The following is a 15,648-nucleotide window of genomic DNA, read 5'->3' on the forward strand; positions in this document are numbered from 1 at the left end:
CGGTAGTTTGCTATTGGTGAGGAGAGTTGTTAGGAGATCCCTATTCTCCTCACAGGGCTACAGGTTCCAGGCTTCCCTGTCAAGAGTGAATGATTGTCAAACCATTATAGGGATTGTAGCTCTTGAGAGAAATAAGGATTTCTGAACAACTCTTGGCACTCTTAACTCGCAGCTGTCAGAATACTTTTGGGGGAAGCCATGACTGTCTGACTATATGACTTTTAGACAACTATATGACTATTAGAAGACATCTAAAGGCACTCTTAGATAAGGAAGCTTTTAATGTTTGATGATTTGTTGTGTTTTTATATTTTGCTGGAAGCCACCCAGAGTGCCTGGGGCAACCCAGTTAGATGGGTGGCATATATAAATTAAATATAAATATAAATATAAATATAAATTACTACTATTAAAGCAGGAATAGGCAACTTTGGCTCTCCAGATGTTTTGGAACTACAACTCCCATGATCCCTAGATAACAGGGCCCGTGGTCAGGGATCATGGGAGTTGTAGTTCCAAAACATCTGGAGAGCCAAGGTTGCCTATGCCTGTATTAAAGCATCATCATATTGCTTTAAATGCCTGGTGTGGATGTTGCCTAACAGAAGCAACCAGTAGTGACTTGGACTATCTGTGAGACTGATCCTGCTTGGACAACAAACTGTGGTTGTTGAAATCTTAGGAGCCAACTGAGTGATTGGAGAAGATTTTCAGAGGTTGAGACCTCACTACTCAGGTTAGCTACCGTATTTTTCCGTGTATAAGACAATATTTTTTCCTTAGAAATAATAAGCAAAATTTGTGGTTCGTCTTACACACAGATAGCAGAGGGGGATGGGTGATTGGTGGCAGCAGCCAGCAGGAGATTGGCAGCGACGATTGAGCGTGTGATTGGTTGCTTTGGCAAGGCCTGCTGATGATTGGCTGCAGCTGCGGCTGCGGCAATTGGGCCGTCGATTCACGGCAGTGGCGAGGTGTGCGTGCAATCGTCTGTGTTTGTGTTGAGTGGACAGGTGGGCTTTTGGCAGCGAGTTCAACAACATTCGGCAATTTCGCCCCCATAAAATTTTGTTGTGGTCCAAAAAAATAGGGGTTGCCTTATACATGGGGGCATGTTATACACGAAAAAAATACAGAAATTGCCCTTCTCCGTGGCAAGAAAAATCACAGCAAAGCAATTGTATGCATTTTTACACAGAAATCAATGTTCAACAGAGCTTCTTCCCTGGTACATGTGGAAAACACTGTAGCTTAAAATCCTCTCCCCAAAAAGAAAGAACCCAGAATAAATAATACGATGAAAGCAAAAGCAGAATTTAGCTCTTCTTGATAAGTCATCCAAACAAATGTGGCGGTTTTGTGTGTGGAGTTCAGACAGCCTTGCCATTACCCTGAGAGGAGGTTTGTCACAGGCAAGGTCAACAAGGCCACACACAGCCCAAGGCCATGCAACCGACAGGCTTGGCAGAGAAAGTTGCTTTGCAAGGTTATCTCATGGTTTCTGCAACACTCACAGTCTCCTTGTTCAGCTGCCCAAGCGGACCAGGCTGCTACGCGGCTTCTGACGTCCACCTGCGTGACTGTACCTGGGGGGACAGGAGCTGGTGCTCTCGGAGGCGGAGGAATGGCACCGTCAACTTTGGAAAGCATCCTAGGTGGGAGACACAGCAAATCAAAAGTGAAATGCTGAGAAAATGAAATCTCTTCCCCCCGTGGTTCATTAGAATACGGCTGGGGAGCAGGGAGAGAAAGAACCCTTATACTCTGAACTCTCAGCTACCTGCCATCTCTCTCCCTCCCTAGAAAGCAGTACAAAGCAACATCAATAAATTATAAATCTGAATCTGAGGAAGAGACTTTCAATAAGGCTGAATATCGTGCATATCAAAACCAAAGTAATATCAGCCGGGGCAAGTCTAAAAGCAAAATAACACACCGCTAAAATAAATGTATTTTTGAGCAAGAGCTGACACACATTTCCAGAGAATTTAAGATAATTTGTCAGCATCTATAAAAGAAGAGATTTCACTAGTAGGTGGGGGAACTGCCCCCTTTCCCAATTTGAAGGCAGGGTGTGATTTTTTTTTTCAAAGGAGTATGACGCTATTATGGAAAGAGACTAAGTGTCCACGAGGAAGTGGGCCATCCCCCCAAAAAAAAACCCAGGGAATGCTCAAGGTTGCAAACATTTCTACACGCGTGAGTCCTGCAACAAAATACTACTGCTTAATCCCACACATTTCTGTTCCTGAGTACCATAATATGTAAGACGTAAAAACAGGGCACTGCTGAACAGTAAGACAACGTAAGTGAAAGCGTTTACAGTAGTACCTCTACTTACGAATTTAATGCGTTCCGAACACACATTTGTAAGTCGAAAAAATTTGTAAGTCGAATCCCATAGGAATGCATTGGGAGAAAAAATTCGTAAGTTGAAGCAACCCTATCTAAAAATTTGTTAAGTAGAAAAAATCCTATCTAAACCGCATCCAATATGGCGGACGGAGCTCCATTTGTAAGTAGAAAAATTCATAAGTAGAGTTATTCGTAAGTAGAGGTACCACTGTAGCTCTTTTTGTTAAAGAATTTAAGCATTTTTAGTACAGAGTATTACACTGTGGGCCGTAACCAACACAGATATCTGTGCACACAACAGAACTTTTTCTTCCTCATCTGTCCCTTGTAGCCCTACAGCCCCTGCAACCTCATAATCAGTTCTGGTGGGCTGAAGCAGGGGCGTAGGAAGGGGGGTGCGGGCCGACCCGGGTGTCATCTTGGAGGGGGGGGTGACAAAATGGCACACTGTGGGGGTGGCACCTACCACAGGGCCTGGACTGCAGCGTGCCCGAGCCATTCGTCTCTCCTGGGAGTGACGCGGTGGTTCGGGGCCCCACGCTGTCCGAGACGACAGCATGGGGCTTGCGTCCGCCAGGCAGACTCCATGCGCGGATTGCCACACTGCCTCTGTGGGCAGATCGCCATGGCACCCCCGTGGGCGGATCGTCCCACCCCCACTGCTCTGGGTGCCAGAGCAGCTAGAAATGCCCCTGGGCTGAAGGACCCTCTGGGGCAGATTTCTAGGGCTCAGAAGGGAGAAGAGGAAATTAAAATCCTTGCTGTAGCAGTGGAATTACCCATGTGGAGCACATAATAACCCTGTGTGTGTGTGTGTGTGTGTGTGTGTGTGTGTGTGTGTGTGTGCAGAGTTCCTGCCTACCTCCTTTCAGGAAGTTTGCCTTGGACTAAGCCCCAAGGATGCTGCAAGCACGCTGACAAAGTTCCCCCTCTTCTCTCGTTTCTGCTGCACTTTGACCCCACTTCTATCGGTGCTCCGCACCCGAGTTCACTGTTAGGAAGAATATAGGATATGATTTGCAAATCCAAACGTATGCCTTACCTGAGTGTTTCGAGTCTCCTCTTTGGCTTCCCCCCTTTGCTATCGCTGATTGCACTTTCAATGTCTTCGTGGATCAAGTTTGCCTGGGCAGAAGCAGTTCAACAGGTGAAAACAGAAAATTTGATAGCGAATATTGCAAGATCTTAAAAGCAGGGCTGTTTTATGAAGATGCTGAGCAAAGCAAAATCCTGCCCAGAGAGCAACACAAATTCAGCAGCAAGATAAGAAGAATGGTTATTTTATTAAATTTGCATATCGCCCTATACCCACAGGTCTCAGGGCAGATGCATAGATCACACAAATTAAGCACATCTAGAATGTGGTTTGCACCATTTATCCAAGTTCTGTTAGTCCCTGTAAGAAGCAAGGAGTTATGGAGAATGCTGAAGCCTCATCCCAGGATCACTGCCAATTTTAATTCAGTGGCGGAAATTCACAGGCTACCAAACACACAGAAAGTAAAGAGCCCTGTATCAGGGATGGGGACCTTTGGGGATGGGGATAACTCTCCATCAGCTCCACCTAGCATAGCCAATGGTCGAACACATGCCAGATTCCCCATCCCTGCCTGAAGCCAAACAGGCTCTACACATCCCTGAAGGGTGTTGTCAGGATGCAAGAGCCCTGGTAGATCTAACTGAGGAGATATCTAGTACATAATCCTGCTTCCATCTTTGGCAGAGCAAATACTTCCAGCGAATGATATTTCTGAGTCCGTCCTGATTATATTGCCATTCGACTTCACTGAGTCCATGGGTTCCCTTCCAAATCTACCATTCTATGGTTTTTTGTGTTTCTCCTCCCTCTCATATTGGTCTCTACAGCCACAGCAGGCGCTGTAACTCTCCAGCCATTCCAACTTCACCTCCAAAGGTGCTCTCCTCCATTGTCTCTTGAGATGGATGGGTGTGAACCTCATTACAGAGCTCAATGCCTATGAGATACAGATTGCTGTTTGCAGCTCAGAGCTGCTCACATGCCAACCACCTCAGGACAGCCGTAATACGTGGGAGTCAATAATCTTTAGGGATGTTGGCTGGCAGCAAGTCAGACTCTGCTTCGAGGTTACTGGCACACCAGCAAAAAAAAATTTTTTTAAGGGTACTCTGCACACAGCAAATCTTCCACTTCCAAGTAAATACAGAACAGCTGCTCCTTAAAAACCGTACATGGGTAAAGTTGCCAATATTAGTCAGTGCTCTTTGCACTTCTCTTTGCAAGCCAAAATTATCACATTCTCATCCAGTCAGGCTTGGAGCGTCACGTTCTTAAAAGTCACTTTTAGCTCAGGGCTGATTAGTCTCTGCTGCCCTGTCAAACCAAGACTCTGAAAGAAGGCTCTGATCATTGTCTCCCTGATTTCCTCGTAACGGGCTCTGGCAGTCATTTTCAAAGTACATCAGCCAGCCAACTCAGGAATTCTTGGGCATGCTCAAGGGGGCCCATTCTGTCATTGTCTGATGTGAACTGTTCATGAGTAGGGATGGGCCTTATATCGTCCAAAATTGGTTTGAAGTCCGCATTGTTATATCGGTTCTGGGAATTGTGACCTGCCAATATATCACGGATCATGGTGTGTGTGTGTGTGCTATGCAAAAATCACAAATCACCGTGAAGCCAGCCAATGCCTCTACATAGCTCCATCCTTATTTCAGACATAGTGAGATATCGGTACATTGCGATGTTTATCTGGTGATATATTGCAATGTTGAAATCTAGGTATTGCATGGGGGGGCATTGTTGCTGTTCATTTTGGGGGTCTTTATTTTGGATCTAACAATTTATGTGGAAATTGTACAATTTGGCTGTGCGCCTTTTGTTGTTTTGTTTATTGCTTATAACCTCGGAGAGGACCTTTGATATAACCAGAAAGGCTATTCTCGAATTCGCAAGGAAGCTAAGGGGCAGGAAACAAATTTAAACGGCTACAATTACAGCTTTGTTGGATAGTTCGGAAGTTGCCTGCTTACACTCACGATTACGATCTCCTAAAACACTGCAGCTCTGACATGTTCTTGGAGCCCACTTCCATTGTCCTGGGAAAACAGATTCTGCTAGGCAGCCACATGGGCCAACCAGACATCATCCTGTTACTATCATTGGAACAGTTCCAGAAGCATCAGATCTTCAAGAGGCCGTACTTTGCGACACATAGAAAGAGGATATAAAGAGCAGGGACTGAAAAAGCAAATGAAGTTCCTGTGAATATGCTCCAGTACTAGCCATACTCAGAGTAGACCTGCTGAAATTGATGGCCACCTGGTTGGCCACTACAAGACCAAGATGATGGATTTGATGGGTTATTAGTATGATCTAACAAGCTCTTCTTAATTTCTTTCTTAATTTCACTGAGTCTCCTGTGAGTAGAATTTAGCTGGATACAACACTAAGGCTTAAAGGAAAGGAGTTATATATTTTAATCTGTCTAGTACAGGGAATGACCCAAATTTAATGAATGTGGACAGCTGTGGAAATCTTCTGTGAATATCCAACCGCTCAAGACGTACACTGGGGAATGTTTGACAGTCACCATCTGTTCCCCAGTTTTGGGGTGTTCATCAGTAAATGCTGACAAACGCACTTCGGTGGCTGCCAACATTCACCAACGTTCCTTGGAGTTTGGGGACACTTGGATCAAAGTTTGTTCACAAGAAATTAAAAAATAAAATAGAAATCCAGCAACAGACAAAGGCTGCAGAACAAGCATTCCATCCCTAAGCAAGACATCTCCCTTCAGTAGTTTGCAAAAGCATCTTATTCAGGAGAAAACAGAATGTCACCTCCAATATATGTCCAGTTGATTCAGTGTGGCAGAGTAAACTATCCAAGCAATTTACATGGATACCCTGAGGCCAAAGCAGGTGAAAACATTACTGTGGCAGGAAAATGAGCTCTGTCTGCAGGTGGACTGAGCGGCTCATCTAAAGGTCAGTTCACACTTTGGCCCTGTTTGGACTCAATCTCAGTCTGAAAAACCATGGCTTGTTGCATAGCTAAGAAATCTGGTACCTTCCAGGTGTTGCTGGACTACAAATCTCATCGCCCCTGACCAGTGGCCACGCTGCTTGGGGATGATGGGAGCTGTGGTCCAACACCTGGAGGGCAACAGAGGCTGATGTGCTCCGAGCGGCCTCTGGCTCATGTCTGCTGGAAACAGAATGTTGTCCCAGATGGGTCTTAGTTAAATAATAAATTAGGCAATCCATTTACTACTTTACAGCACCTTTCAGAGCAAAACAACAACTGTTCTCGAGGCAGTTCATAATTAATAAATAATAATAATAATAATAATAAATTTTTATTTATACCCTGCCCTTCCTGGTCCAGAAACCGAGCTCAGGGCAGCTAACATTGATTAAAAACGACTTAAAAACAGCATAAAATACAACATAAATGTAGCATCGCCAGGGATAACTGACCAAGTTAGTCCTCCTATGGCCAGCAAGGAGACCAGGGAAGTTAGTTAATTTATTGTTATGGTTCTTGACCAGCACACACATTTATACATCAAACAATCCAATATACAATTTAAAATATATACAATAAATATAAACTATAGCCATTATAAAAATTATTAGATAATAGAAATTATCACTACTTGGGAGGGTACATATATAAATAATATGTCTAAACTTTCACCATTTTACAATTATTAGATAAAAGCAGGTATCACTACTTGGGCGGGTACAGCTAATAATGGCACTGGAGACCAGGGAAGTATTTAGATGTGGGGACCCAGAAAGGTTTCTTCATAGAAAAAGGGAAGGGAAAAAGGAATGGAGGGTCAGGGCCCTGCGGAAGGAGAGCAAGTCCCGCAGGGCCCTAGTCTCATGGGACAGAGCATTTCACCAGGTTGGTGCCATCACTGAGAAGGCCCTGGGCCATGGTGGAGGATAATACGGCTTCTTTAGGGCCCAGGACCCTTAGGCTGTTATTATTCATGGACCTTAAGGTCCTCTGCTGGACATACCAGGAGAGGCAGTCCCATTCAAAAATCAAATCAGAAAACCCAAGTCACAAGGTTAAAAACATTGCATCAGCAATCAAATAGCTGCACTTGTGGGCTTCCAATAGGTATTTGGTTGGCTGCTGTGAGAACAGGATGTTGGACTAGATGGGCCTTGGGGTTTGATCCAGCAGGACTCTTCTTGCATTCCTAACTAAAAGCATTCCTCATGAAAAGCATATTTAACCCCCTAAGTCTTCTATCTAGACCAAGGGCGGGGAACTCGAAGCTCAGGGGACAATTGCAGCCTTCCCATAGTCCTCTCCTCAGACTTGTTGCATGAAAAAGAACATGAACTTATGATATCTGGGTTTGAGGATTGGATAAAATATTGGTTTATAGAGAGCGAATTGTTAGGTGTGATCTTGGAGTGGTTGCTTTGAATAATTTTCTATATATAGCTGACAGATGAAGAATCGAAAGTTCTCTCTTTTTTTCTTCCCTTTTCTTTTTCTCCTCTTCCCTCCTTTTGGTTTGTGTTCTATTTAGATTGGTTTCTTTTATCTGTGATACAAAGGCCCTGGACCTTTGTATATTTTCTTTCGAACCTTAATAAAATCTATTGGGGAAATGAAGAAAGAATGAAAGAGCAGAGGAAAGGTGGGTGTAGATAAGCCCTAAGGCAAGCAAAGTTAAAAGGCCAAGCGCCCTCCATTTCTGTCTTTTGCCTTACCTTAACTTCATCGCACTGGAAAAGGTGGAGATCTGCTTTGCTTTGGGCTGGCTCTTTGCAAACTAAGGCAAGGATGGAGTCGTAGCTGCAGGAGCTCATCACAGCATGGCAGTGTTGGATTGTGCTCAGGGGGAAATTCTCCAGCTCATTCTGCAAAGGAAGATTTGATGGTAAATCCTCAAATTATTACTCAAAGCCACTGAATCAAAGAACCCAATTGCGTGGAAGCTCGAGAAGCTCCGTGACTTATGAACTATTGCTCACACAGAGAGGACTGTAAAGCAGTTATTAAAAAATGATACAATACCCTGAAAAAGAAAGCGGTTTCCCTCTAGCCCCAAGACAATTTCTCTCTTCCCCAGCAACTTTGAAAATACGAAGGCATAATGCTTAAAAGGCTTTTTTATGATACCTTTGATTCCAAGTCCACCAGGCTGACAGCTTTGTCATCCACTTGGAGAATCATATCTTGTGTCCACACTTTGCCTTTGGCATCCAGCAACTTCAGTTTCCTTATGCCGTCATCTACCGTGATCATGGCCTCTTTCCGATCCAAGACAAAAGTAGTCAAGTGCTAAGGGAGATGAGGAAAACAGATTAAAAATGGATACGGTTTTTAAGAGGGGCTAGGGCAGGGGTCAGCAAACTTTTTCCGCCGGTGGCCAGTCCACTGTCCCTCAGACCTTGTGGGGGGCCGGACTATATTTTGGAGGGGGAAAAAACCCAAACCAGCTCTCCCCTCCCTTCTCCACAACACCGGGTGAGCCCCTGTGGCTGCTTATCTGTGCCTTGCGAGCAGCAGAGGCTGGCGGTGGCCGTGGGACGATGAGCGGCACAAAAGGGCTGGCTCCAGAGATGGGCTGCTTAAAATGGCACTCAGCCAACCGCAGCTCAACAAAGCCCAGCCCCCTTCCTCCTCTAGGCAGGGTGGGGAGAAGCCAGGAGGAGGGAGGGAGGCGCTGCCGCCACTGCGGTGTGTGTGGGGGGGGGATGGCGCAGCCCAAACGATAAGAATCCCCATGCCAATCCATGCAATTCCTGGATCCAGAAGGCAATTGGGCTGGATCCGGCCCCTGGGCTTTAGTTTGCCGACCCATGGGCTCGGGGAACATTCAGGGCAGAGGTCTTCTTTTAAAAACCCATTTCAAGGGTGATAACATTGACAACCACAATGGTGTTTCTGAATTGGCGTACATGTGCAAATTAAAACATTTCTTTCTTTTAAACAACAACAACAATTACTTCTTATTTACAATTGCTTCTACTCACCTCTCTGTTACTGAAGACGACTGATGAGTTTAAATGTGTCTGGCTACAGACACGGGCTTTGGAAAATATTTGTTTTGTGCAACTGCACATGTTATTTCATCTTTATGTCTATGCATATCCAGTGTGTCACTCCATATGGAGATGCATCTATTGACTATCGAGTTAGGTTATTTATCTCTCGTTCCTAGGTTACCTAGACTTTTGGGGGGGGCAGATACACACACAAACAAATAATGTTTTTTGTTTTACTTTAAAATACAAAAATGTAACCCGCCCTTTACCCTAAGGGCAGGTTGCAACAGCAGATACGGAAAACAGGAAAACATTAGAACAAAATACTGTATCAGACAGATAATTTCCTAAGATCTGCAATTTAGGTGCCAGCTAAACAGGCAGCGTGGAACCATGGTTAGGGTGCTGCACTAGGACCTGGGAGACCAGGGTTCAAATCCCCACTTGGCCATGATGCTCGGTGGGAGAATTTGTGCCAGTCACCAACTCTCAGTCCAACCTACTTTACAGGGTTGTTGTGAGGATAATATGGGGAAGGAGAGAACCATCTAAGTCACCTTGAGCTCCTTGGGGAACGGTCGTTTGTGTGTGTCTGTTTCTGCCAGGTTTTTTAATACAGTGTCTACATTTAAAAATCCAAGTGCGGGAAAAAAAACAGGTTTACATCTGGAGTTGAACAACTTATGTGTATCAACAAACTGTTTAGTTGAAGAACTGAAAGCAACCGATAAATCAGCTTCAATACATGATGAATGACTATAATGCATAGAAGTCATCTAAAATTAGTAAGCCCTCCTAGAATCAAGCGCTAAGGTGGCCAGGCAAGCCTCTTTTGGGAGGGAATCTCAAAAACCAGGAGCCACAACTGAAAAGTCCCTGGACCTGGTTCCATGCATCTATTTCCCAGACTGTGGAGCCACCCTCAACAGGGCCTCCTCCATTGCCTCTGTCGGGAGGGCAAAAGAGGAAAGAGAGGCAGCGTTCCTTCAAACAATCACAGCACAGGCTTTCCGGAGTTTTAAAGGTCAAAACCAGCTCTTTGGAGTGTGGAGCCTGGAAACTCACTGGGGTTTAATTTGAAGTGTGTGGGAAGTAACATTTACAAGGCCCTCATTACTATTTGTGCAGCCACTCAGCCCAAGGTGAGCAAAGAAGCGCTTAATTCATTTTCCGCTGCACCTCTGCTTGGCTTTCCACACACTCATGAGCCTCTCTGCTTACTTCCTTGACCAAATACGTGCACCAGAGGCTTAGAGTTAAGCTAAGGGGTTAACTCGGAATCATCGTCAGGATGGCAGCCCCATTAAAAAGACTCTGAAATCCTAGCTCTGTGTTCTCAGAGAGCACTAAATCAGGGTTTTCCAAAAGCCGCCCCTGTTCACTTGCTCCAGCTCTCTCTTTCAAAGGCTCTTCATTACTTGCAGAGGTCGACATCTGAGGTGCTAAATGCAATAAGGCTTATTTCTGCCTCAAGGAATGTTTTTGACTGGAGCCGCAGGCAGCTTCCAGCCTAACCTACGCCCCATTCGTTACAGAAGAACTGCAAGGTAGAAACATTACGTTGGATGAAACTGATCAGAAATCATGTCCTCCTTCAAAGAGGGCACGTGTTGCGGTGCGACCTGGCAACTGAACCCTGTGTTGTGGGTGGGTTTGATTCGATAACCACAACACCCTATTGGTAGGTCCCTTGATGCTGGGCTGAATCAGGCCAATGGGACACTAGCCAAATCGATCAAGGGACCTATATAGTCCCATGCACGTGACTCAGAGTTTTCTCTCTTGGTCACTGCATCGGAACACCCGCCCACCTCTCCCTATTTTTAGGGTTTGCACGCTTGACCTTGCTATGCCGTCGTGTGTCGTCTGTCGTTGGGACAGGGGCATGGCAGGAATTTCCCCCACTTGGCTGATTGGCTGGTGCCATTTGGGTTTCGCCTGCCACGTAGCAAATTGTCACAACTTGTAACGTTGCGGATAGGCTCTGGTTCAGGTGATAGGGATGGGGGAACGCTCTCGCCATCCCTATGCAAAGGGTATTCCGTTAAAGGAATCCAGGGACCCAATGGTTTGGTCAACCCTGCGAGGGGTTGTGCCCGTGCCTGAGTCCAGGGGGACATCTGGGTGGTGGACATAGCATGTCCCCGGCTTTCTGCCATTCCAGGTGTTCACCCTTGGCTGACCTATGGTGTGCCCCAGGTCAACGCTACCTGCAATGGTGCAGGGAGCTAGTCGAACCAGAGGCTATGCAACCACTCACTTGCTGTAATCAATAAAGTGGTGGCCTAAATTCTGCCAAAAACCAAACCAAAAATTAGAGTCTTGTCTGAATTTATTTATAGGGTGAGGTTTAAAGGTCTAAACACGCAAAACACAATGAGTTCCAGAAAATGTGGCATACTTCAAGCATTAATTTAAACAAAGGGAGCAAGTCTCCTAACTGTGGCACCACCACAGAGAAAGCCTTGCTCATGTCTCCAGGACCTTAACCACCAAGAGGCACCTGGAGTAAGGCTTTCTCAGCGGCTTAGCAGGGGTGATATGGCGGTTGTGAGCTTCATAAGGGTTAATGGTCCTTACGTCTTAAGTGTTCAGTGTACGGCTGTTTCTGCTCACAATCAATCAATCAACCAACAATTTGATTTGTCTTCCCTTTTCTTACTAGTCTCTCTAAAACAGATGGGAGGCAGGCTGCAAGTTAGTAAGACAAAAGCAACCAACAAGCAACACTTGGTTAACTTCCGAGCACAGTTCAAAGTGTTGGTGCTCACCTTTAAAGCCCTAAATGGCCTCGGCCCAGTATACCTGAAGAAGCGTCTCCACCCCCATCGTTCTGCCCGGACACTGAGGTCCAGAACCGAGGGCCTTCTGGCGGTTCCCTTGTTGCGAGAAGCCAAGTTGCAGGGAACCAGGGAGAGGGCCTTCTCAGTGGTGGCGCCCGCCCTGTGGAACGCCCTCCCAACAGCTACCAAATTTTTAGAAGACATCTGAAGGCAGCCCTGTTTAGGGAGGCTTTTAATGTTTAATGGATTATTTTATTTCATTTTTCTGTTGGAAGCCGCCCAGAGTGGCTGGGGAAACCCAGCCAGATGGGCGGGGTATAAATTAATTATTATTATTATTATTATTATTATTATTATTATTATTATTATTATTATATTCAGGCTGTCCTTTTCCCTTTGGCACACAGAATTCTTCTCACTTTTTCCGTCCTTGCAGCCGGGTTGTGGTTAGTCAGTGCCTTCAACCCTGAGCTCCCCTCGTCCTAGTTCAAACACTCCTTCCATTAAACAGAACAGTCTGTATTTATGTTGGTTGTTGTTGTTTAGTCGTTTAGTCGTGTCCGACTCTTCGTGACCCCATGGACCATAGCACGCCAGGCACTCCTGTCTTCCACTGCCTCCCGCAGTTTGGTCAAACTCATGTTCGTAGCTTTATGTTGAGGAGGTATGTAAATGTACAAGTAATTTAAGTCTGACGGTTAATCTTCAGGCTTGTCCAGCATTTCCATCAAATCCCGTAAGTGAAAATTAGGTTAATAAATATTGTAAATGAAATAATACAAATAAATCTGTAGAATTCTTACCTCCACATGGTACTGTGATGTCTCAGATATGCTGCTGGCACTATCGCGGGCATAATTCTTCCTTTGCTCTGTTTTTTTAAAAAAATAAGAGGGAGAGAGAGAGAGATTTACCATCTTCATTTTCACATTCCAGCTTACTCTTTGCACAGGGTATGTTTAAAGTGCCATTTATCCTGAGATTACCAGCCTTCAAATACATCTCCATCTGCTTTGCTTACATACAATGTGTTAAACACCAGAAGCTGAAGGAGGAGGGTTGATTCAAAGCACAGCAAAGACTGCAATTCTCTTCCATAGAGGAAAGTGAGTGGAAGTCAGAATTCACTGCAAACCCCCAAGAGTGGAACAACTATGTCACACTTCTGGGACTCTGCTTATATATTTTTTATAAAAAAAACTAGTCAATAGACGTGGTTTCAGTCCAAACAATTTTCCAGATCACAAAGACAACTCTGATTTAGGCAATATTGATCAGATTAAATTAATAGAGAGCTAGGAATGAGTTTAAGGAATGGTTACATTCCGCCTATCCGGGTATTCACCCTAGACCTATGCTGGCGCCCTGGGTCAGCGCTACCTGCAACGGTGCAGGGAGCTAGTCGAACCAGAGCCTATGCAACCACTCACTTTTCTGTAATCAATAAAGTTGTGGCTTAAATTCTGCCAAAAACCAAACCAAAAATTTGAGTCTTGTCTGAATTTATTTAAGGGGGAGGTTAAAGGTCTGAACATGCAACCAAGTTCATTTTTAAAATAGAAAGAAAGCATTATATTGTCTAAAGTATTAATGTACCACTTTCATTACAAAAGATTGGAATATAACACAGAAGAAAACAGATGAAATATCGAAAACCATAAAATCCACCCCACTCATTCAACACACTTCCACACACTCAATCCCCACACAAATTCCACACACACGCAGCCCATACCTGCACAGACCTGAAAAGACAACCTCCTTGACTCTTGCCAATAACCAATTCTTCTCCACACATACCTGCGCCCTCTCCATTTCTTGCCGAGTGGCGAACATAATTTGCCATGATATCAGAACTGGCAAACCATTGGTTCATTTGCCTTCCGTTCCAGAATTGGAAAGCAACCATTTCAGTGGGTGGAGCTAATTTTCCCCTTTCTTCTAGACTGTTGGGATGACTTTCAAATCTCATTCATTGCAGTGTCATTTGTCACTAGCATACACAACACACACACACACATTTTCCTCTAATATAATGTGCTTGGAGAGGAGCACCCTTCAAAGGATAGGTGGGTTTCGGTTCGCCTATTGGTTTGAGAAGCGTAAATTAGGTGGTTTCTCATTAAAACCCAAACTAACACCTATTGCAGACACTAGAGGAGCAGAAGGGATGGAAGATAATTCTGCCCCTCAGAGGGTTGGATCTGAACCAATGGAACTAAGAAATCTTTAATAAAAATAAAGGAGACTCCAACTAAACGTTAGGAACAACTATTCAACTGTAGAATGAATGGTCTTGGATTCTCCGTCATCAGACGTTTTTAAACAGGGGTTGGGTGGCCATCTGCCAGGGATTCTTTAACTGTGATTCCTGCATTGCAGGGGGTTGGACTAGATGACCCTTGGGTTCCCTTCCACCTCTCCAGTTCTGTGATTCTGTGAATACACCCATCATTTTTACAGGCTGAGCAAATGAGGAGTGTGGAGAGAAAAGGACGACTCATTCATGTAAATAATTTGACTAAGGAAGGTGTTAGTATGGAATGGGGGGGGAAGGGGGGGAGACAGTAAATTGCCAACATATCATGCAAGTCACAAAGGGGAAAAAACACTGAGGAACAGGCTCAAAAGCACACTACTGAAATTCCCAATCGTCTGCTCCAATGCTAATGAGTTCATTATTCCAAAGAATCACTGCAAGAATCCTTTGATCGTTTCAAAATGTTGACAATATCTTTTTTTGCTTTTGCAGCATTTCTTTTTAGGGAAAAAAAACCCTGCTTTTTTTAAAAAACATGCACGAACACACACACAGCAAGCCAACTCTTTTATCATTCGCTACCTTTCTTGGTTTTCTGCTTGGACGAGGATCTGAAGAAATAAAATCCATCTGCCCCTGACAAAATATGTGGATTTTTAAAAAAAGTAGTAAAATCTAGATCAATCCAACACCGATTAATTATTTCCATTCGGGAAGGTGACAGGGCAATAGTGCTCACTGATGGGATTTCAACAAAAAAATGGGATGACGCACAGCGCTAAAGGGAGGCGGCGAGGAGAAGAAAAATGCCACCTGGCAGAAAGAAATATACACACACAGGAGATTTTTTAAAGGATCAGTTCACACACTCTGCAGAAATGAACCTGTGCACATTATTTAACTTTATTTCTATCCCAGAGGATCTTCAATGTGGTTTGCATTTAGAAACAAAATGCCTCTGGTGGGGACTGCAACAAAATGTTGCAGTGTGAAGCGAAGAGGATTTCAGACATTCCATTCTCTCCTCTGTCTCTCCCCCGCCCCGCCCCCCCCCCCAGTGTCAGCATTCTGTGGCCAGATCTGCCCTTCCACAAGGAAGACAGAAGCAGAGAATCGATCCCCCTTCTCCACAATCTCCTTTTCCTCCTTTGGCACACATTTGATTCCCTCGCCGTGCAACAATCCGACTGCCCCTCTGCTGTTGCTCTTGTGCTTCTAGCAATGTGATCCTCACCTTATATTTTGCTT

At 44.7% G+C, this 15,648-nt stretch overlaps 1 protein-coding gene across 5 annotated transcripts in view; it reads right to left on the reverse strand.

Moving 5' to 3' along the window:
- The window catches only part of EPS8 (EGFR pathway substrate 8, signaling adaptor), a 132,524-nt gene that overhangs the window by 37,929 nt on the left and 78,947 nt on the right, over nucleotides 1-15,648 (reverse strand). For 3 of the 5 annotated variants that reach the window (XM_035126529.3, XM_088676944.1, XM_088676946.1), the window contains exons 4-8: nucleotides 12,944-13,011; nucleotides 8,489-8,650; nucleotides 8,077-8,226; nucleotides 3,398-3,480; nucleotides 1,515-1,651 (exon numbers count right to left, since the gene is read on the reverse strand). In XM_035126529.3, the coding sequence (XP_034982420.2) occupies nucleotides 1,515-1,651; nucleotides 3,398-3,480; nucleotides 8,077-8,226; nucleotides 8,489-8,650; nucleotides 12,944-13,011 (600 nt within the window). Of the gene's footprint in view, nucleotides 1-1,514; nucleotides 1,652-3,397; nucleotides 3,481-8,076; nucleotides 8,227-8,488; nucleotides 8,651-12,943; nucleotides 13,012-14,982; nucleotides 15,209-15,648 lie in introns of those variants that run through there. The other 2 variants (XM_088676948.1, XM_088676947.1) reach the window with 1 other exon arrangement.

The sequence above is a fragment of the Zootoca vivipara genome, chromosome 9 (assembly GCF_965207765.1).
Source record: "Zootoca vivipara chromosome 9, rZooViv2.hap1.1, whole genome shotgun sequence".
Classification (NCBI taxonomy): domain Eukaryota; kingdom Metazoa; phylum Chordata; class Lepidosauria; order Squamata; family Lacertidae; genus Zootoca; species Zootoca vivipara.